The sequence below is a fragment of the Tubulanus polymorphus genome, chromosome 8 (assembly GCF_964204645.1).
Source record: "Tubulanus polymorphus chromosome 8, tnTubPoly1.2, whole genome shotgun sequence".
Classification (NCBI taxonomy): domain Eukaryota; kingdom Metazoa; phylum Nemertea; class Palaeonemertea; order Tubulaniformes; family Tubulanidae; genus Tubulanus; species Tubulanus polymorphus.
In genome coordinates this window covers 15,706,602-15,728,597 of record NC_134032.1, presented here as the reverse complement: position 1 = coordinate 15,728,597, position 21,996 = coordinate 15,706,602, and the positions used below count along the sequence as shown (strand labels likewise).

Here is a 21,996-nt window from a genome sequence, read left to right as displayed (position 1 = left end):
TAGAAATACTTTTTCCTATTTAGGGGGCCATGTTGGATTTCACCGGATTAGAGCATTTGCCTATATATGTCTTGCAACAACCCTAAAAATCCAAGATGGCCGTAAATTAGAGGCTTATTTTGACGAAATCTGATTGGGTTTAGCTAAATCCGATTCCACGTCGGAAACAGAACGGATTCGAAATTCCACGAATCGTTTATTGCGAATTTTATTGCGTTACTTTGATTTACAAAGATTCAGTTTCGTAAGTATAGAACGCCTCTGCAGCCGGTCACTTGCGCTCAAGGTTATACTCCGTTTCTCGTCCCTGGCGCCCCCTAATTTGAATATTCAAATCAAGCATGTCGAATCCGGGTCTTCGACTCGGTCGGTCGCGCGAAGAGGCGTCTGCGCCGTAGTGTGCGTTAGTAAAATCGATATTATTGTGTGTGTACTGCAGTGCGCGATCCGGCGCGGCCGCGGTGCATGTATCTATCTACACGGAACACACACATGATATAGAACGTTCGTTGCATAATTTAAATGGTTTTCGACGATTCTGCTCTGAATTGTCGAATTAAATATGCAATGTTAATGACTTAGTGATTTCCTGCCCATTATCAGCCAGACTCGATACCGCCTGCTTGTTCGTTGCCTGTATGTGCCAACGTCTCTGGTGCCGTACGCGTAGGCTCTACTGATGGCATATGCCATCCGTGTATTACACTGCCGCGTTTAAGTGTCAATGCGTTCGGGGGATGAAAGCCTCGAATTCTCCCCGACCAATGCTTCCCTAATCCTCCCTCGGCAGGGATTCGAACCTGATGACATCGTGAGACTCTGCCACGTTCCTCCCTCGGCAGGGATTCGAACCTGATGACATCGTGAGACTCTGCCACGTTCCTCCCTCGGCGGGGATTCGAACCTGATGACATCGTGAAACTCTGCCGCGTTCCTCCCTCGACAGGGATTCGAACCGGATTACATCGTGAGACTCTGCCACGTTCCTCCCTCGACAGGGATTCGAACCGGATTACATCGTGAGACTCTGCCACGTTCCTCCCTCGGCGGGGATTCGAACCTGATAACCATGAGACTCTGCCACGTTCCTCCCTCGGCAGGGATTCGAACCTGATGGCATCGCTAACCTCAACCACGGTACGAAACCCAGCCAAACTAACCGGGTGCACGCGCAGCTTGGGTCAAATTCGGTTACCTCTAAGTCAGGATTAAGTGAAACCGCCGAATTTCAGTTAGTCGCCGGAACTATTCTATATTCCGAAAATAGTTCGGAAATTGAGCGCATTCGATTAATAGTTCCGACCACGAAAACCGAATTTGGCCTTAGATGATGTCATTATTAGCCAATCAAAAATCACGTTTTAGGACCTAATGCGTCTGTTCTGCTCCCTGCTCTACCGCTACAGCTGTGAGGGGAGTGGGTTCACCCAGAACCCATTGTGACTGTTCTATTCTTGGGTGGACAGGTTGCCGTTGAGCGTCCGCCAGTCTATATATCTAGCCTATCAGATGCGTAACAAATCTGCCGACGAAAGACAACGCATCTGATTGGCTTGTTGCTTGGACTGGTAGTCGCTTTGCGGCAACCTGTCTGCCCAAGACATTTTGGACAATGTATAAGACTTATGGAGGGTTTGCAGCCAGGGTTTATGTTGGCGTGAGCTTCGGCGGGAAGCAATCAAACCCTGGCAAGCGAGGATGATCCGGGCTCTAAAACCACTGACCGCTGCTTAGTATATTGATGAATTGTATACAACTAGTATATATTGCTGTCTTTTAAAAAGAGTTTTTCGCATGCTGAGTACACCCGGTATAGCAGGAGCGGCAGCAGCAGCAGCAGCAGCAGCAGTAGCGGCGGCAGCAGCAGCGGCGGCATTATCTCCACCCGAATCCCGATTCCCGTTATATTCTTGGGTAAATTGTTTTTCCAATATTCCTGTTTGCATCGCCTCATTTATGTCGGTCCATTTAGAACAATGTGATGCCTCGTAAAATGAACGACGACGGCGACGTATACATATATGGCGCGGCGTCCGATGGGGAACTCGCAACGCCACTGTGGCAAGCGAGGATTCCTCTTATGGCAAGCGAGGATCCGCTAGGTTCGCAAGTAGTAATTCGGTCGCCCGCGTTCAATTTCTCACTACATTTCAGTCAAAGTTGAATGAGCTTCTTTTCAATTCAGTTCAAAGTTCTTTGAAAAATGAACAAATCTTTACAAGGTATGACCGACTGTTTGAAGCGCCATCTGGCGGGATAAATGATTTTCGGCTTCCCATTAGCGACATCCTCGCGTGATTCCATTACTGGCGCTGTTGCGCATGACGTCATATATCAACACGCGACAATACTTCCGCATTCGCTACGTGTTCGCTGATTGGTCCATTTAACGGGAAATTCCATAGAGGCCTAATGTCGTTTGTAACAAGCGCTGTGATTGGCCCGACCTGATTTTGGTCGGCTAGTAACGACTCCAACGACTCGTGAGGTCGAGGGGTTCGGAGAACGGCTTTAGCAGAGTGGGTTCGAATCCCTTGACGGATGAAGATGCATAAGCGAGGATCACCAGTCCGGCCCGGACTGTGCGCAATGTGAAACGGGCTAGTGTGGGTCTGAGTTCCTAACTCGATCACCTGCAGCCAGGTCTGGCGAGTCGTATAGGGTATGAGTTTACCACTGTGTGGAGCGAGCTGAAGCCTTCATGAGCGCGCTACACATATTATTATTAAGCCCTGGCTGTTCCATAAATGTGTATAAATTTATTCTATAATCATATGACACACACTCGCTTTAAAGTTCTATTGCATATTACATTAGTGTGTACGGTATAATCTCTAATGGACGCCGTCTGCAGTCGTGTGTGTGTGTGTGTGTGTGTGTGTGTGTGTGTGTCTATTCAAAAAAGCCGTTAGTTCGAAGAGAAGGATGATCACAAAACATGTCTGAATTCATAACTCAGCAGCATGTCCGTCTGGCGTCGAGTCGATTCATATGTAAATGCGCAAACGATGAGCTAGCTGTGGCAGGCGAGAGTGAGGCTGCCGCGCAAAGCTACAGTTACAGCAATGTACGGATTGATCAGAGACAAGGAACAGGGGCCCTGGGTCGAGGAACAGGGAGCAGGGGCCCTGGGGTCCCCTAAAAGTCAACGGTTCTACCCTAGACTATAATGTCACCTTCGATTTGAAAGCGGGGCCTGTTTGCGTTACGGAAGTCTTCTTTAACATAACTTCATTTCGGGATGGCCCAATTGCGGTTCGTCACTTATTCAGTTCGGAGGTTTTTTCTAGCTTCAGACGTGACTACGAGCTGGGAGACCGAAGGGAGGATGGAGGACCATGGATACAGAAACCTGCGCTCTAAAGAAATCTTCAGCAATGTAATAAATCACTGGAGGGTTTGGGGTTTGCGGCCAGAGTTTGTGTCGGCGTGATCTTCGGCGGGAGGCAAACAAACCCTGGCAAGCGAGGATGGTACAGTCGCTGTAGGTTCCCAACAGTGTTGGTCAGAGCATGGACGTATTAAACACTAGTTTCTAGAAAGTTAGTTGATTAACTTTGATCCAGTTTAAATAGATAGAGTTAACCCCGATAGACACCAAAGTAACCAGCAATCATTACATTAGTAAGCCAGTAACAGACAGAGAGGGACATAGGAACAGGGATACGGACAGGGACACGGACTGAGGGACATGGACACGGATAGAGGGACATGGATATGGACAGAGGGACAGGGACAGGGACAGACAGACAGCAGAGAGAGAGAGAGAGAGAGAGAGAGAGAGAGAGGAGAGTGAGAGGGAGAGGAGAATGCATTCACTGTCTCTGTATCTGCTCGGTAGCAGCAGCAGCAGTAGTTTGTAAGAGATCGGCGCTGTTTACAGCAGCCCCGATCGAGATGGAGCGACGCGTGGTGCCATTACTCATTGCCGTTTTCGGTCTCGTTATACAGCTGCAACTACACTGCCGCGCTGCTAACTGACCTTGAGAAATTATAACCCGCGATTTCACATAAAAATCATGATTCATCGAAGCCATTCACGCCATAAAAACGACACTAGCGCCGCCCTAGCGGTTCCTCGCTTGCCACTGCGAGACAAACACTGATGATTTAACACGAAACATCTTTCTATATATTTCAGAGTAATCGACGCAATGACCAAACGATGGCTACAACTCCGAATTTCTCAGAAGAGGAAATAGCCGGTGAGTACTTAATGATTTGAAGGGTTCCCTTCCCACAATCCGAGCCAAGGACGAACAGCCCCTCCCACATCCCCTTACAGCTAATGGTCAAAGAATAATCACGATCAATGCGCATGCGCGTAGAGCCTGTTTTACTATCGGGTTTATACCACGTGATATAATTGCTGTAACGCGCGTTGAAAAATCACCAATTTGAAATCTCGCGAGACTTGGCCTGAGAACGACGAGAATGCACGAGAGTGCTGATTGGATTATCGGATTCAGTTGTTACTGGTATCTAACAACATTGTGTATATATAATCAACGATATCGCCGGATGATCTCACTCCCCTCTCCACCCCACATCCCCTCTCCCTCTCCACCTCACATGCCACATCCCCTCTCCGTCCCACATCCCCTCTTCACCCCACATCTCACTCCCCTCTCCACCCCACATCCCCTCTCCCTCTCCACCTCACATGCCACATCCCCTCTCCGTCCCACATCCCCTCTTCACCCCACATCTCACTCCCCTCTCCGCCCCACATCCCCTCTCCGCCCCACATCTCACTCCCCTCTCCGCCCCACATCCCCTCTCCGCCCCACATCCCTCTCCCTCTCCACCTCACATGCCACATCCCCTCTCCACCCCACATCTCACTCCCCTCTCCGCCCCACATCCCCTCTCCGCCCCACGTCCCCTCTCCGCCTCACATGCCCACTTAGCGGCAATCAGTCCGCCCTAGAAATCTCGGGCGGTGCAGGAGTTTGCTGCCAGGGTGTGGGAAAAGGAATAGTTATCGCCTTATGGGGCGGACTGGGGCCTGGTCCATGCATGTTGAGCCTTGGGTGACGCGGGCTTACCGGGCCATGGCGTATAGGCCCTATTCCCAGGCGAGCATCCCCGGACTCATTCATCGACTTCGCCCAAAGTAATTGCCTTTTATCTATTGCTTAGTCTTGTTGTGACGTCACGTTTACGTCAGATTATATACGTTAGTGCGAATGACGTCATGCTATTTGTCGGTGCGGAGAGAGACTGGCGTGCACCGCCATCGCGGCGGATTAATATTCATCGAAAACGAGCGAAAAAGCGTGCGTAGTTCGGCCCGGGAGATTAATATTCGGAGCCACCCGCTGCATACAAATCACTCCGTCTGATATATATCCCTCGCTTGCCGATGTAGGCTGTACACAGACAGTGCAACAACATTAAAATTGGAAACCGCTTCCCAGGGGCGGCTTCATAAACTAGTTCTAACTTGAACTGAGGTTTTTACTCAAATCAGTAAACTGTGGAACTGGGTACAGAATTGTGGAACTGAACTGTGGAACAGGGTACAGAATTGTGGAACTGAACTGTGGAACAGGGTACAGAATTGTGGAACAGAACTGTGGAACTGGGTACAGAATTGTGGAACTGAACTGTGGAACAGGGTACAGAATTGTGGAACTGAACTGTGGAACTGGGTACAGAATTGTGGAACTGAACTGTGGAACAGGGTACAGAATTGTGGAACTGAACTGTGGAACTGGGTACAGAATTGTGGAACTGAACTGTGGAACTGAACTGAAGAACAGGGTACAGAATTGTGGAACTGAACTGTGGAACTGGGTACAGAATTGTGGAACTGAACTGTGGAACTGAACTGTGGAACTGAACTGTGGAACAGGGTACAGAACTAGTGATTGTAATTTGTAAATGATGCTGTTTCGTTTAGAAACGACTGAACGACATCAGTTTCTGAGTCTCCTAGTGATGAACACAATGTGTCCGTCCATCCGTTATCTGTACTTCGATTTCTACATCTAACCCCCTGTTTCGTTCCCGGCAGGTGTGGTTTGTAAAGGGACACCAAATCAAAATAAATCAAACGAAATCTACCAATCAAATGAATAATGGGGGTCAATCACCCGGTCAATCCGTATTTTAAGATAAAAACACATAATGTGCCTACACGACGGCAGATGGCGTATGTGTAGTTGTAACGAACCCTCGATTTTGATATTTCAGTTTTTCTATTTCACAGAATACAGAGAAGCTTTCTCGCTGTTCGATAAAGATGGCGACGGATCGATAACGACTAAAGAATTGGGTACAGTAATGAGGTCATTAGGTCAGAATCCGACCGAAGGTGAATTACAGGACATGATAAATGAGGTCGACGAAGATGGTAAGATTTATTTATCGTGAGCAACTGAAAACTGAAAATTCTTTTCGATTTTTAAGATGCGTTTTGGTTTTTTTTTTAAATCTCTGTGATATTTGGGGAAGGAAATGACGATGATGAAACACTCTCTGAATCCGTGTTGTAAAAACGATGTCGAAAATCCTTGCGCACTAAGAATAAAAAGAGTCTGAAATGTTTCCTTGAGCTAGTGTAGTTTATTCAACGTTTCGACTTTATCCTAATAGTCATCTTCAGGAATACTGTATTCCTTGAGCTAGTGTAGTTTATTCAACGTTGCGACTAAATCCTAATAGTCATCTTCAGGAATACTGTATTCCTTGAGCTAGTGTAGTTTATTCAACGTTTCGACTAAATCCTAATAGTCATCTTCAGGAATACTGTATTCCTTGAGCTAGTGTAGTTTATTCAACGTTTCGACTAAATCCTAATAGTCATCTTCAGGAATACTGTATTCCTTGAGCTAGTGTAGTTTATTCAACGTTTCGACTTTATCCTAATAGTCATCTTCAGGAATACTGTATTCCTTGAGCTAGTGTAGTTTATTCAACGTTTCGACTTTATCCTAATAGTCATCTTCAGGAATACTGTATTCCTTGAGCTAGTGTAGTTTATTCAACGTTTCGACTTTATCCTAATAGTCATCTTCAGGAATACTGTATTCCTTGAGCTAGTGTAGTTTATTCAACGTTTCGACTTTATCCTAATAGTCATCTTCAGGAATACTGTATTCCTTGAGCTAATGTAGTTTATTCAACGTTTCGACTATATCCTAATAGTCATCTTCAGGAATACTGTATTCCTTGAGCTAGTGTAGTTTATTCAACGTTTCGACTTTATCCTAATAGTCATCTTCAGGAATACTGTATTCCTTGAGCTAGTGTAGTTTATTCAACGTTTCGACTTTATCCTAATAGTCATCTTCAGGAATACTGTATTCCATGGATACAGTTAAGATACTATCTAGATACAGTTAGGATACAGTTTGGATACAGTTCAGATACAGGCGGTATCGCTTAAATTCAAACACTTCAAAAATAACTTCACTACACGAGTACAATGTAAATATGGTTATCAGTGAGTATTTCAATTGTAAGCGTTCCGCCACTTACTGTGTGATAACACCCAGCGGTCGATGGATATAAGACATTCAATATACGACATACGTATATGAGTCTCTAAAACATTCAATATACGACATAAGTATATGAGTCCCGTGACCGGTATACGAAGTCTAATTCTTCTTCCGGGATGTGAGAATTAATTTCTTGTATTAAGTTACGTCGCCTGTTTCGAGTGGGAAGAAGGTTTGGTAATCGATTTTCGTTGGTTGGTATGATAAAACATGGACGCATCAGTAAATGGGATACCCGCAGTGTGGCAATTGAGGATTCCACGTATGGCAGGCGAGGATCCGCCAGGTGCCGCTAGTAGATAGACGGTCTTATTTCCGCGTTCGGATCCACCAGGTGTCGCTAGTAGAAAGTCGGCCTCATTTCCGCGTTCGATGTTCTCTTAAATGAGTCAATAATTTACTAAGGAGGCCTTGCCAAACACTAATTACTTACTCACTCGCTAATTTACACAATAGCCTCATATTCTTCCCGTCCGTTTTAAGTCACCATCTCACACCTGTCGATAATCTCAAGGTTGAGATCCAAACGTCGCGGTATCTTTTAGAGATTTTTTGAAATAATAAATTCCCGATTTTGATTCTTTTAATTTGTACATAGTAGATTTTTATCTTATTATCCGTTCACCACGTTTTTATATACGGAGGAGGCCTTGCCAAACACTAATTACTTACTTACTCATCAATTTACTCAATTAACCTGTCCTCCTCTGTATATATACCCCTGCTTTTAGTCTATATCTCACACCTGACGATGATATCTAGTGTGAGATCGAAACGTCGTGGTTTTTTACATATTAGAGATAAATTCTCGAGTTTAGAATTTTTTAAATTCGTTCATTGTGGGCTTTTATCTTATTATCCATTCACCACTTTTGAGTGTACAGGTTATCGTACTATTCCCGAAGACTCACTAATCTGAGTCGAATAAACTACGTACAAGCTCAGGGAAACATCGCCTGCGTTTCTGAAACTTTTTACTTTCAGCGTTGGATTTTGTATAATCTTTTACAAAATGAACGTAAAACGTTTCATCAATGGTTTCATCGATTATAAATACTAACACGATGTAATAGGCTATTTATTGTGACATTTCGTGTTCTGGTAATCGCCACCAGGCCGATTTGGATAAAGCGAATTCAATGAATTATAGATCTATATACGGAATATACTGGTAAATGTGTTGCGCGGTAGGCTAGGGTCTAACTGATATAATTGCTCAGTGACGCATGCGCGAAGGTGGTGATCATGATTTGAATAATTTATATCGGATGATATTTTGTTTGACAGATTGTTATCGAGAATGATGAACAGATTATCATAGCATGTACTCAAACGCGTCAACATCCCACTGCCAATTTTGTATTTCTAATTCAATTTAAAATGTAAGTCATCATTTGGATAAAGTCGTCACATTACTGAAGTCATATCTATTTTTGAGTCTCAATTTATATTTCTAATCCAATTCACTAAGTGTAAGTCATCATTTGGATAAGTCGTCATATTACTGAAGTCATCTCTATTTTTGAGTCTCAATTTATATTTCTAATCCAATTCACTAAGTGTAAGTCATCATTTGGATAAAGTCGTCACATTACTGAAGTCATCTCTATTTTTGAGTCTCAATTTGTATTTCTAATTCAATTTACTAAGTGTAAGTCATCATTTGGATAAAGTCGTCACATTACTGAAGTCATATCTATTTTTGAGTCTAAATTTATATTTCTAATTCAATTTACTAAGTGTAAGTCATCATTTGGATAAGTTGTCACATTACTGAAGTCATCTCTATTTTTGAGCCTCAATCTGTATTGTTTGGTTTAAGCTGTATTTGTCTTCAGAGAAAAAAGTACAGACATATTGTATAAAATACGGCACTATTTCATAAATACAAATAAATTTGAAAAATAACGGCTTTAATCATTGATCATTTGAAAAAAGAGAAAAAGCTAGCGATCTATTGCGTTAACGTATCACGTGATGATGCGATACGCGGTGTGAAGGCCGAATGAAAACTCGCAGCAAATCGCGGAGGGGAATACAGTGTTACAGTGTAGTAACCATCAGCACAGGCGCACTGAGCATCACGGTCGTCTGCTCGGTCCGGACGGCTGTTATAATCACCCTCCACTAAACCACCAAATCCCGTGATCACCGCAATGGCGCGGGAATAACGCGAAGTCTCGCGAGATTTATTCTATACCGGATACGGAAGTGCGTGCGATGAAAACTGCGTATTAAGAACCGCCGATAATAAATTAGCGTTTTGAGACTTTTGTGAAAATCAGCGCGCGCTTCAAACCGGATGATAATATGTCTTCGATAAAACCTCGGCAGCGGCGACTGATTCAAAATCAATCTGGATATATTAACGATCTTAGGGGGAGCCACCGGACGGTGAATGATATCTTTCGGGACGAATCTGAACGGGTTAACGATAAAGCGTCGAAAACCTCGCGCGGCGCCCGAAATAAACTTATAACATTGATAAAATTGATCTGGTTGACGCCGTGGATTCGAGTTTCATTAATCCTAGGATCGTTGACTTTGTTTGTACTTTTAGATAGCGGCACAATTGACTTCGACGAATTCCTCAAAATGATGGTACGGAAAGAGAAAGAATGCAACCGAGAGGAAGAGATAAAGGAAGCTTTCAGGTTAGTTCATCCCGATTGGGGTCTAACCGAGTGCACCTGTTTGGGGTCCGAATTTTACCGGTCTCAACTTTACCGCAGTAAGAGACAGAGTCTACTGTATTTCACAAACTCTTACTCAATATTTGACACCAACTCGGGGTAGAATTTTACCGGTCTCAACTTTACCGCAGTAAGAGACATAGTCTACTGTATTTCACAAACTCTTACTCAGTATTTAACACCTACTCGAGGTAGAATTTTACCGGTCTCAACTTTACCGCAGTAAGAGACATAGTCTACTGTATTTCACAAACTCTTACTCAGTATTTAACACCTACTCGAGGTAGAATTTTACCGGTCTTAACTTTACCGCAGTAAGAGACAGAGTCTACTGTATTTCACAAACTCTTACTCAGTATTTGACACCAACTCGGGGTAGAATTTTACCGGTCTTAACTTTACCGCAGTAAGAAACAGAGTCTACTGTATTTCACAAACTCTTACTCAGTATTTGACACCAACTCGGGGTAGAATTTTACCGGTTTCAACTTTACCGCAGTAAGAGACAGAGTCTACTGTATTTCACAAAATCTTACTCAGTATTTGACACCAACTCGGGGTAGAATTTTACCGGTTTCAACTTTACCGCAGTAAGAGACAGAGTCTACTGTATTTCACAAACTCTTACTCAATATTTGACACCAACTCGGGGTAGAATTTTACCGGTCTCAACTTTACCGCAGTAAGAGACAGAGTCTACTGTATTTCACAAACTCTTACTCGGCATTTAACACCTACTCGGGGTAGAATTTTACCGGTCTCAACTTTACCGCAGTAAGAGACAGAGTCTACTGTATTTCACAAACTCTTACTCAGCATTTGACACCAACTCGGGGTAGAATTTTACTAGTCTCAACTTAACCGCAGTAAGAGACAGAGTCTACTGTATTTCACAAACTCTTTTGACCAACTCCACGATAGCATCTTGATGATAGAATAATAACAATATGTCTTTATTTCGCCAAAAAATAAAAATCCAAACTACAGGAGGAAAGAAGATTAAAAATTAAATTACAAACAATACACATTCAATTGGAAAAACGTATTACGCAAATTTTTACTCAATATTTGGTACCAACTCGGGATAGAAGTTGAGCTGCCCAAATTCTGCAGTATTTCTCAAACTCTATTTCTGTATCAATCGTATTACCGCTATATGATATACACATTAACTATGATTACCGATATTATTATGGAAGCGATTCTAATTCTACACTGTAGCAGGTAATAATGACATGTGCATTCTCTCTCAATTAAACCTATATGAATTCGAGTTATACACAAGAGTCCACTTCATGCATTATATATCAGACGTGAAGTATGTGTTTAAAAGGCTACACAAATCAGTCTATATTCATTTAGAGGAAATAATGTTTTCAAATAATGAGGTTAGACCGTTAATATTCGATATAATGCCTTAAGAAACCTATAGTTTCAAAGTTCTGGCCCAGTCGAGGCTTAGACTGGTTGGTGTTAAGTCTAGAAAAGCCTGAAGATGGGATCGGGACCAGTTGCGTCTCGTGGTTGGAATTAGTTCTACCGCCGATCGCTACGATCGACCCACGAATATCCCCTAGCTCGCTCGTAACCCTAACCCTAGTTCCCCCGCTCTAGTTGTGCGTAGTTTCTACGTTCGTCTGGTCGGCGTGGTGACTAACCCGTTATAACTAACAATGCGCGCTTTATCTTACTCTCATGTGTAGATAATCTATTCACCGAATCACAACAAATACAAAATGATTATCGTATCATGTAATGCGTTTAAGGATCCAAATTGATGTCGAAAAAAGTGACTTAATTATTCGGTAAAAAGTTGACTTCGAACCTGTGTGGGGCGCCTAACAGCTACGCTCACCACTAGACTATAGACCAGTTGTGATTGGCGCAGTTTGTTTGGCACTTATAGAAGGTGTTCAGTCAGAGGTGTGGAGTAACAATAACCGCTCTATCAAGACATTCTCTGCTAATAACTTCAGTTTTAAAGTCAGACCCCGGATTGCTAGGAATTGAAGGAATTTTCAAGGGCAATTTTTATTTCAAATATGACAAATGTTTTGCTTCCCAAATTCCACTATATAACCCTATCCTTATCCTTACCAAATGCGTCTATAGTGGACGTTACTAGAAACATATGGAATAAGAAGGCGACTGTTTTTATAGTAATCTCGTGATCTCGATCATAAACAGGTTGTTCGATAAGGACGGAAATGGTTACATCAGCGCCGCTGAGTTACGTCATCTGATGACGTCATTAGGGGAAAACCTGACTGATGATGAGTTGGATGAAATGATTAGAGCGGCTGATATTGATGGAGACGGACAGGTTAACTATGAAGGTGAGTTTATAATTGATACAGTTCCACAGTTGTGTGGGTATAATTTGACTCTGAATCCAGTTCCACAATTGTGTGTGTTTAATTTGTCTCTCGACCCAGTTACACAGTTGCGTCGGTTGATTTTGACTAAGGATTCAGTTCCACAGTTGTGTGGGTTCAATTAGTTTCTGGACCCAGTTCCACAGTTGTGTGGGTTAAGTTTGACTCAGGATCCAGTTCCACAGTTGTGTTGGGTCAATTAGTGTCTGGACCCAGTTCCACAGTTGTGTGGGTTCAATTAGATTCTGGACCCAGCTCACAGTTGTGTGGGTTCAATTAGTTTCTGGATCCAGTTCCACAGTTGTGTTGGGTCAATTAGTGTCTGGACCCAGTTCCACAGTTGTGTGGGTTCAATTAGATTCTGGACCCAGTTCCACAGTTGTGTGGGTTCAATTAGTTTCTGGACCCAGTTCCACAGTTGTGTGGGTTCAATTAGTTTCTGGACCCAGTTCCACACTTGTGTGGGTTCAATTAGTTTCTGGACCCAGTTGCACAGTTGTGTGGGTTCAATTAGTTTCTGGACCCAGTTGCACACTTTCTCTAGTAATTCCAGTTTCTATAACACAGACTCTTGTGATGTTAACTCTCTCAATATTTCTAACACGTTATGATTCATTCAGAAAAAAACGATATAATTTTTGTGTGACTATAAAACTGCTATTGATATATCGTTATATCGGGACCATTTGCATTGAATTTTCACATAAACGCCTCATTAACGCTATACCCGAGTGCCTACAGTAATAATACTGAGTGTGCACGTTGTTTATTACGGAAATAGAAGCTGAATTCGTCTGTTCTTTAAGCGGTCGTTACTTTCTATTTTTGATTGAAACGAGAGACGATGATTGATTGTAGCTGATTCGAACATTATATCGATCTCTAGTGACTAGAACTGACGCGATATAGGCTCACGGTGAACCTCTCCTATCACAGCTATAGTGGGAGAGCAGCGAGTAGAACAGTCACAATAGGTTCTCGATGAACCCCCTCCCCTCACAGCTGTAGTGGGAGAGCTGCGAGTAGAACAGTCGCAATAAATTCTCGATGAACCCTCTCCCCTCACAGCTGTAGCGGGAGTAGAACAGACGCAATAGGTTCTCGATGAACCCCCTCCCCTCACAGCTGTAGCGGGAGAGCAGTGAGTAAAACAATCGCAATAGGTTCTCAGTGAACCCTCCCCCTCACAGCTGTAGCGAGAGTAGAACAGTCGCAATAGGTTCTCAGTGAACCCCCTCCTATCACAGCTGCGGTTGGGGAGACAAATTTCAACCTGACTTGAAAGCACCTCAGTTGGCCTAGCTCGGTCAGTTTTGATGGTACATACCTGATAGAAGTCTCATGAGGACCAGAAAACACTAGCAGTTGACCTTAACTATTGATTTTTAATCCGTTTTAAACTGTATTGAAGGATTTCTAAAAAGTCTTCACTGAAAGAAGTTAAATAAAGAAAAGTAACTCCATGATTTGAAAGTTTAACAATATGTTTCCATGCCTACCAACCGATGTTTGGTGTGTAGAAATGGAAACATATTTTTAAACTTTCAAATCATGGAGTCACTTCTCTTCATTTAACCCCTTTCAGGGAAGACTTTTTGGATATCCTTCAATACAGTTTCAAACGGATCAAAAATCAATGTTTTTGATCAACTGCCAATGCTTTCTGGTCCTGATAAGACTTTTATCAGGTATGTACTACCAAAACTGACTGAGCTAGGCCAACTGAGGTACTCTCAAGTCAATTTGAAACAGACATTAGTATGTATTATACAGTATGTTTTATGGCCCATGTTTTGTTTATGCTTGAGGCTGTTTTCGATCTTCTAAAACCCTTGGTTACCATGACAGCAAATCTTTAACACAAAACATAGAAACCTCCATTCAATTCTTTCATTACCGCCGTCGATGTAACGTCCTCCTCTCTAGAACAGAGTTTAAAGCCAAAATACTCTTTAAACAAACTTCATATCAAACTTCTAATGATAAGTTCATTTCTGATCATTTGACGAACTTTTAATTGTATTTGTCCAATCCTTTATCATAATCGTTATTTCTTTTTTTAGAATCTGTGCGCGTAATAAATAATGAGTTTATTTCTTTTTTTTCTTCTAGAATTCGTTCGAATGATGACCGGCAAGTAGTTATAACTGCTGTATGGAATTCATAGAGAACGTTGCCTTAAATTCTGTGTGACTTCAAACAACAACAGTTTGTCTTCGAACATCGACACTTCCCGGAAGTGCATAATATATATTCCAGTCTCCACAATAAAGAGGCGCGCGTCGTGCGTATCCTGATTCTTCTGTGTAACTACGATTTCTCAAAATGGACGCGAGAAAACGCGGAAAATACGTAAGCTACTTCGCGATACGTGTGCGGCGCAGGAAGTGACGTCACCGGTCAACGTATATCACGACGCAAACAGGATGCGATGATTGATGACGTCATCAATCAGAGAGTGTTCCAATCGATTTTTGTCTCTTCACGCACTTATCCTTCTAACAATCCAATCATGCAAATACTGTACATATATATATATATATATATATATATATATATATATATATATATATATATATGCTATTGTCATATATACTAAAATAATAGACTTGATTTGATGTGTGCGTGACCAGCTATGAATGCTGGCATTTTTTCTTATGTTAGCCTTGGTTCTTTAATGGTTGCTGGAAGAGTGAAGAGATGCATTATGGTTAAATGAACATCAAATCGGTGTTTGTTTTAGTATCCAGCGGCGCGAGATTTCTCGAGATTAGTGCAACGCGCATGCGCGCGCGCAAGGGATTCCGGTTCGTCCGTCTGTCTCGTCGTGACCTTGACCTTGACCTTGTTACTTTCGAGTTCCTCCTAGCTGTCTCTAACGCGTGAGGTATTAACAATCTAGCTTTATAATGAACATTTTAAAACGTCGATGCGAAAATGGTCCGGTTATTCCCCCTATAAAAATTTTATCCAATTAGCATATAGTGTTAGATTCATTAAGAGCTCATTTAAATATGATAATTAGGCTCATCGTTTGGCTGTTTAATAAATGGCGGCCGATTTAAAAATCATTGAAATTCGATTTAAAATCTGCACAAAGTTACTAAACTTAATCACAATTAATCAATATATGTAGGTTTTGAAATATGGTTAAATCTTTTCGTAATTATGATCGTATCGTGAACTTTGAAGAAAACGACGAATCGATCTGAATGGGGGTAACGGCACCGTTACTGTGGCAAGCGAGGTTTCCGCGATGATTCCCCAGGTGTCGTTAGTGGCACAGGTTACCGCACATCAATTTCTCCTACATTTTTCATTTCATCTAAATTCGAATCGACTTTTCCGATAAGTCAATCAATTTTCAGTGCTGTCTATTGAGCATAAACTGATAATGAGAAGCAAATCTTATGTATATTTGTGACTCGGTATTAGAAGCCTTCAAATCAAGTTCAAATCGCATTGAATATGAACTCATTTTCACTACGGAAATGAATCGTTGCGCCATCTGGTGAGTGCCGGTACCCCATTCACACTCGATCGTATATCCACGAAATCGATGATCCATTTAAACCTATTAGATTTAGGAGTTTATGGTGATGTTACCGTCAAATTTGTCATGGTCCAAAATTTGTTAATAACACCCGACCGTATTAGAAAAGATTTGGAATTGCCGACTCTGATGCCGGATGTCGAAGGCTTTTTAAAGAATTTTTTATCAATAAGTGTTCAAATACTCTGTCTACCCTAAATAATCTCGAAAGAAATGTGTTTTTTATTGATAAATAAATCTTGGTGGTCGTTACTTTTTAGGAATTTTAGAGTAAATAATTGTGACTGAGTGTGAAAAGGGGGGTTTACCACTTTCCGTTGTAAAGGTTGAATTAAGAACGGTTGCGACTGTTGTGCGATTTGAATATTGAATGATCCATTAAATCGATAGTCATGTGATCCGTTTGAATTGGGAAATGGGGATATAGAAACTAGTCGTACTTATCATCACTAGTACGGCATCCAATATGGCGTCACGTCACGTGACAAAAATGGCTGCAAGATTGCAACTTAATAACCATTGATGAAACATTGTGCGCCCCGTTGTAAAGGTAACATAGAATCCCACAATTGGAAAGAAAAGAAATGTTTCCTTGAGCTAGTGTAGTTTATTCAACGTTTCGACTTAATCCTAATAGTCATCTTCAGGAATACTGTATTCCTTGAGCTAGTGTAGTTTATTCAACGTTTTGACTATATCCTAATAGTCATCTTCGGAAATACTGTATTCCTTGAGCTAGTGTAGTTTATTCAACGTTTTGACTATATCCTAATAGTCATCTTCAGGAATACTGTATTCCTTGAGCTAGTGTAGTTTATTCAACGTTTCGACTATATCCTAATAGTCATCTTCGGGAATACTGTATTCCTTGAGCTAGTGTAGTTTATTCAACGTTTCGACTTAATCCTAATAGTCATTTCAGGAATACTGTATTCTTTGAGCTAGTGTAGTTTATTCAACGTTTCGACTTTATCCTAATAGTCATCTTCAGAAATACTGTATTCCTTGAGCTAGTGTAGTTTATTCAACGTTTCGACTTAATCCTAATAGTCATTTCAGGAATACTGTATTCTTTGAGCTAGTGTAGTTTATTCAACGTTTCGACTATATCCTGATAGTCATCTTCAGGAATACTGTATTCCTTGAGCTAGTGTAGTTTATTCAACGTTTCGACTTTTTCCTAATAGTCATCTTCAGGAATACTGTATTCTTTGAGCTAGTGTAGTTTATTCAACGTTTCGACTATATCCTAATAGTCATCTTCAGGAATACTGTATTCCTTGAGCTAGTGTAGTTTATTTAACGTTTCGACTATATCCTATAAATAGTCATCTTCGGGAATACTGTATTCCCTGAGCTAGTGTAGTTTATTAAATGTTTCGACTTTATCCTAATAGTCATCTTCAGGAATACTGTATTCCTTGAGCTAGTGTAGTTTATTCAACGTTTCGACTATATCCTAATAGTCATCTTCGGGAATACTGTATTCCTTGAGCTAGTGTAGTTTATTCAACGTTTCGACTATATCCTAATAGTCATCTTCAGAAATACTGTATTCCTTGAGCTAGTGTAGTTTATTCAACGTTTCGACTTTATCCTGATAGTCATCTTCAGACAATCTTTAAAATAGCTGATAATAAGTCTGAGACATATTTGCACAGCCCGGAACAAAAAGACTAATCAAGTAATAAAATGTTTACGTATTAATTTTTGTATTTTTGTTGTGGAGCCAGTTGCTGAAAATTTAGTTAAAGGAAACTGGCGGATATCACAGTAACAACGGACTTTAAACTGTCACTATGTCAACTCATTATCAACTGGTTAACTCTAACCAAATTTTGAGCAACTGCTGGCCCAGGATTTTATACACTTTTCATGAATTAGTTATAATTTCAGTAATACTGGAGATGACTATATTAGTGTTTTTACTGTATTGGAAATAGTCATCTTCAGGATACTATCCAAAGGAAACATATCATACTCGTTCCTATTGTAGGATTTTATTTATTCGATTTATCTTATGTTGACATCCCCCCCCCCCCCGTGAAATGGGAAGTGTGACCTCAACTTGTTTATTGCATGCATGAATGTGCTCGGGGGTGAATCTTGGAAATGAATCAGGTTCGAATATATACATCTATATATATATATATATATATATATATATATATATATATATATATATATATATATATATATATATATATATATATATATATATATATATATATATATATATATGATGTATGAATATTATAATTGTTGTTATTGTAATTATAAATATATACATATATATATATATATAAAGCTCTTTAAAGATGAATGTTGTTGCAGTGTATCCACGTTTTTGGTGTCGTGATCATTTAGATATTTCTCATCGTATTGCCTCTGATACGGGGTCGTTAGCGCGGTTGGTTTTTCTAAAAAAAAGTAATAATAATAATGATAATTTAAGCCTCCGGTAATTACAAATTTAAAGAATTGAATATGATAATTTATTTTTCTCATTCTGTATTATATAATTATAATAATTGTGTAATTTTATTATTAATTGTCACCGATTAATTAAGACTGCTGGTTTTTCTAAATAATTGTAAATTATGATTAAAGTCTATTGTTTTTTTTGTATGACATCGATTTTTTGGGGCATATTTCTGTAAGACACGCCTCAATTTGGTGATGATACGATGGTTTCACTGGTCGCGCATTGATACCAATTTAAGGTACATGTTATCGAGAGAAATATCCCCCAAAAAATCGATGCCAGATGAAAATGAATAGACGGTAGTATATATGACCCTATTCCACGGTTTTGGGTTCAGATTTCACGCTACAGAGTTTATAGATCTATAAACTGCGGAACTGGCCGAAGATCCATAAACTGCGGAACTGGCCGCGGATCTATAAACTGCGGAACTGGCCGCGGATCTATAAACTGCGGAACTGGCTCCGGATCATTGTAGGACAATAATATTTTTTTTTATATTTAACTACAAACGCAAAACGGGAAGAATGCTGACTCCTCAAAAATCCACCAGGCATCGCTAGTAGTCTGGGCTAAGCTCCACAGTTGTGGGTTAAGAATAAACTTTATCAACTTATTGAAAATCTACTAATTTCAAAGCAGAGTGTCTAGAGTTGACGGATGGACGAATACCGTGGTAATAATGCAATTTCAATTGTCACCATGACATTGATCACTTAAACTTAAACCAACTATTAAGCATCTTCTGCACAGCGCCATCTACCGCAAGCGATAGACACTAGATCTTGTGGGTAGGCCTATAATTGAGGAAAACATTTTTCACGATTGGGGTTAAGCTTTAAACATTTTTCGAAAATGGCACGGGCTTATCGTTTAACGCTTGCTAAGGGGACGCTGTGGAAAATGTATTCAGCGGCACCTAGCGGATTCTTGAGAGGTCGTCGTTCCCGCTTATTGTTCTGTGTTTATCTTAATGTTGACGATCACGTGGTCTTTCAAAAAGAATATGATCACCAGCGATACTAAATTCGAATTGAAATATCGACTGTTGTCAACCGTCAAAAATAATCAGCGAAAATTGAATTTGTTTTCGATTTTTATCGCATTCTGATTGATTGGACCTAGGGGTCTTTATTTGGTGGTTATACCGTGCATTCGACAGTCCAAGACAGAGTCTCGCGATGCCACCGGGTTCGAATCCCGGAATAGCAGAAGCGCAGCTGGCGGTAGCATTTCATCAAGTCAGCCCTGCCTCAGGGATGGCCCAGGTTAAAAAAATCATATTGTCACCAATTGATATATTTTAGGGACTCGAACCCGACGGCATCGACCCGAAGGCATATCATCCTATGTGACGTCATATGAATTAAGTAATAGAAACAGCTGTTGTGTCTCGTTGCACAGTCGTGGTTTAGATTCAATACCAACTTAAGTAATTCAGCGAATCTAGCACTAGTTTTCTAAGATTTAAGACCACCTTTGGACTCAAGTCATCGCTATGCAACTGGGCCCTAAGCCGGTTCCAAAGTCGAGACTTAAGTCCAAAAGTGGTCTTAGATCTCTGGAAACTGGTGTTAAGTTGTTAGATTTGTTTTCGACCTTAGACTTTTCTAACATTTGGGCTATGGCTGGGCAACACGGCAGCTTGGGTTTATGTTGATTTGTATGTTAACTTTACCATTCGTGAATTCCTTTCTATTTATTATGGAAACAAGAATTGTCAAGATGTAATTATTCGCGCATGCCGTTTGACGCATTTCAAAGTTGTTAAAAAATCGAGTCTTCAAAGATCTTATTATCTGTATTTTAAGCCCGTGTTGAGGGAAGGATATTTTCGAATGGTCACTTTGTCTGATTGTTGTATCAAGATTCCAATTCGAGTTAAGACCATTTTAAGGCCATCTAAAAATACTTCGCTATGATTCAGGCGCGGTTGGTCATCTAAAAAATAATTTTGCATATATCAACATAAATTAAAACACACATACATCCGATTGGTTAATATTGACACACGGCTGTTTTGCATATTATAATGTAATCAAATTTCCTCGAATTCTTCCGCTATTTGAATATATACATTTATCGATTTTCTCACATAAGTCGTCACACATTCTGTATGTTCTCACTCTCTATCTCTCTTCCCATTGGTTGGTGAATATATAATTATGCAAATGAAATTGTTTCCGATCTCTCTCGTGTTCGCGCGTTCTATTAAAGTATAATACATCCGTTTGTTCTTGTATGTGTTCACTTTTTATCATAATAACGATAATAATAATATTACTAACGGTAAAATAACAAAATAAAATTGTTAAATGACTCTTTCGAAATTTGTTTCACTTCATTTGTTTTTTAAATGATTCGGGTAAATATTAGATACAGATATATCGCCCACATCGCTGCAGAACGATTTTTTTGTGGTACAGAGAGTATGGCGGTATAGCGGGGATGTTTTACTATGTATTTGTATAGAGATGTACATTGAGAAAACCTGGTGGTAGGCGAGGGTGGCGGTATATGAGAGGGCAGTATATCGGCAATTGACTGTAATTAGGATAATAGCGACGACCTGTTGGAAAGGACCTACGGGATCGGAGGAACTGTACCTTCCCGTAACATCACCAAGAACCTTAGTGTCTGATATACCAGAGTTGGGTTCACTAGGACCGTAGATTGACGGAGATCAGTGTGGAGACAAACACTTCCAGGACTGTGTGAACTGAAGGGGTTCATGAAGAACCTTAGCGTCTGATATACCACGGTTGGGTTCACTAGGATCGTAGAGTGACGGAGATCAGTGTGGAGACAAACACTTCCAGGACTGGGTGAACTGAAGGGGTTCATCAAGAACCTTAGTGTCTGATGTACCACGGTTGGGTTCACTAGGATCGTAGAGTGACGGAGATCACTGTGGAGACAAACACTTCCAGGACTGAGTGAACTGAAGGGGTTCATCAAGAACCTTAGTGTCTGATGTACCACAGTTGGGTTCACTAGGACCGTAGAGTGACGGAGATCACTGTAGATGCAACCACTTCTAGGACTGGGTGAACTAAAGGGGTTCACCAAGAACCTCAGTGTCTGATGTACCACAGTTGAGTTAACTAAGATCGTAGAGTGACGGAGTTCACTGGTGGAGACAAACAGGACTGGGTGATCGGTTGTTAAGACCACTTTTAGAATTAAGTTACGGCTCAGTTTAAGTTCGTTATAATGCCCTTTCTTTTTAATGCCATTATCAGCGAACAAACTTGCTCTATCAAACTCAAATTGAAGCTCAACGCGTTTGAAATCTTAACCGTCAAGTGCTGCCTCTATACACATCGTAGACGGCGAATACGTGAACTAACCTATTACCCGCATGCCACAGTAGGAAAATTGC

General features: G+C 41.0%; 1 protein-coding gene across 1 annotated transcript in view; it reads left to right on the top strand.

Moving 5' to 3' along the window:
* The window catches only part of LOC141910134 (uncharacterized), a 239,496-nt gene that overhangs the window by 3,286 nt on the left and 214,214 nt on the right, over positions 1-21,996 (top strand). Inside the window, exons 2-5 of the mRNA XM_074800854.1 lie at positions 4,142-4,205; positions 6,215-6,358; positions 10,069-10,162; positions 12,389-12,537. Coding sequence (XP_074656955.1) covers positions 4,142-4,205; positions 6,215-6,358; positions 10,069-10,162; positions 12,389-12,537 — 451 coding nt within the window. The remainder of the gene's footprint in view (positions 1-4,141; positions 4,206-6,214; positions 6,359-10,068; positions 10,163-12,388; positions 12,538-21,996) is intronic.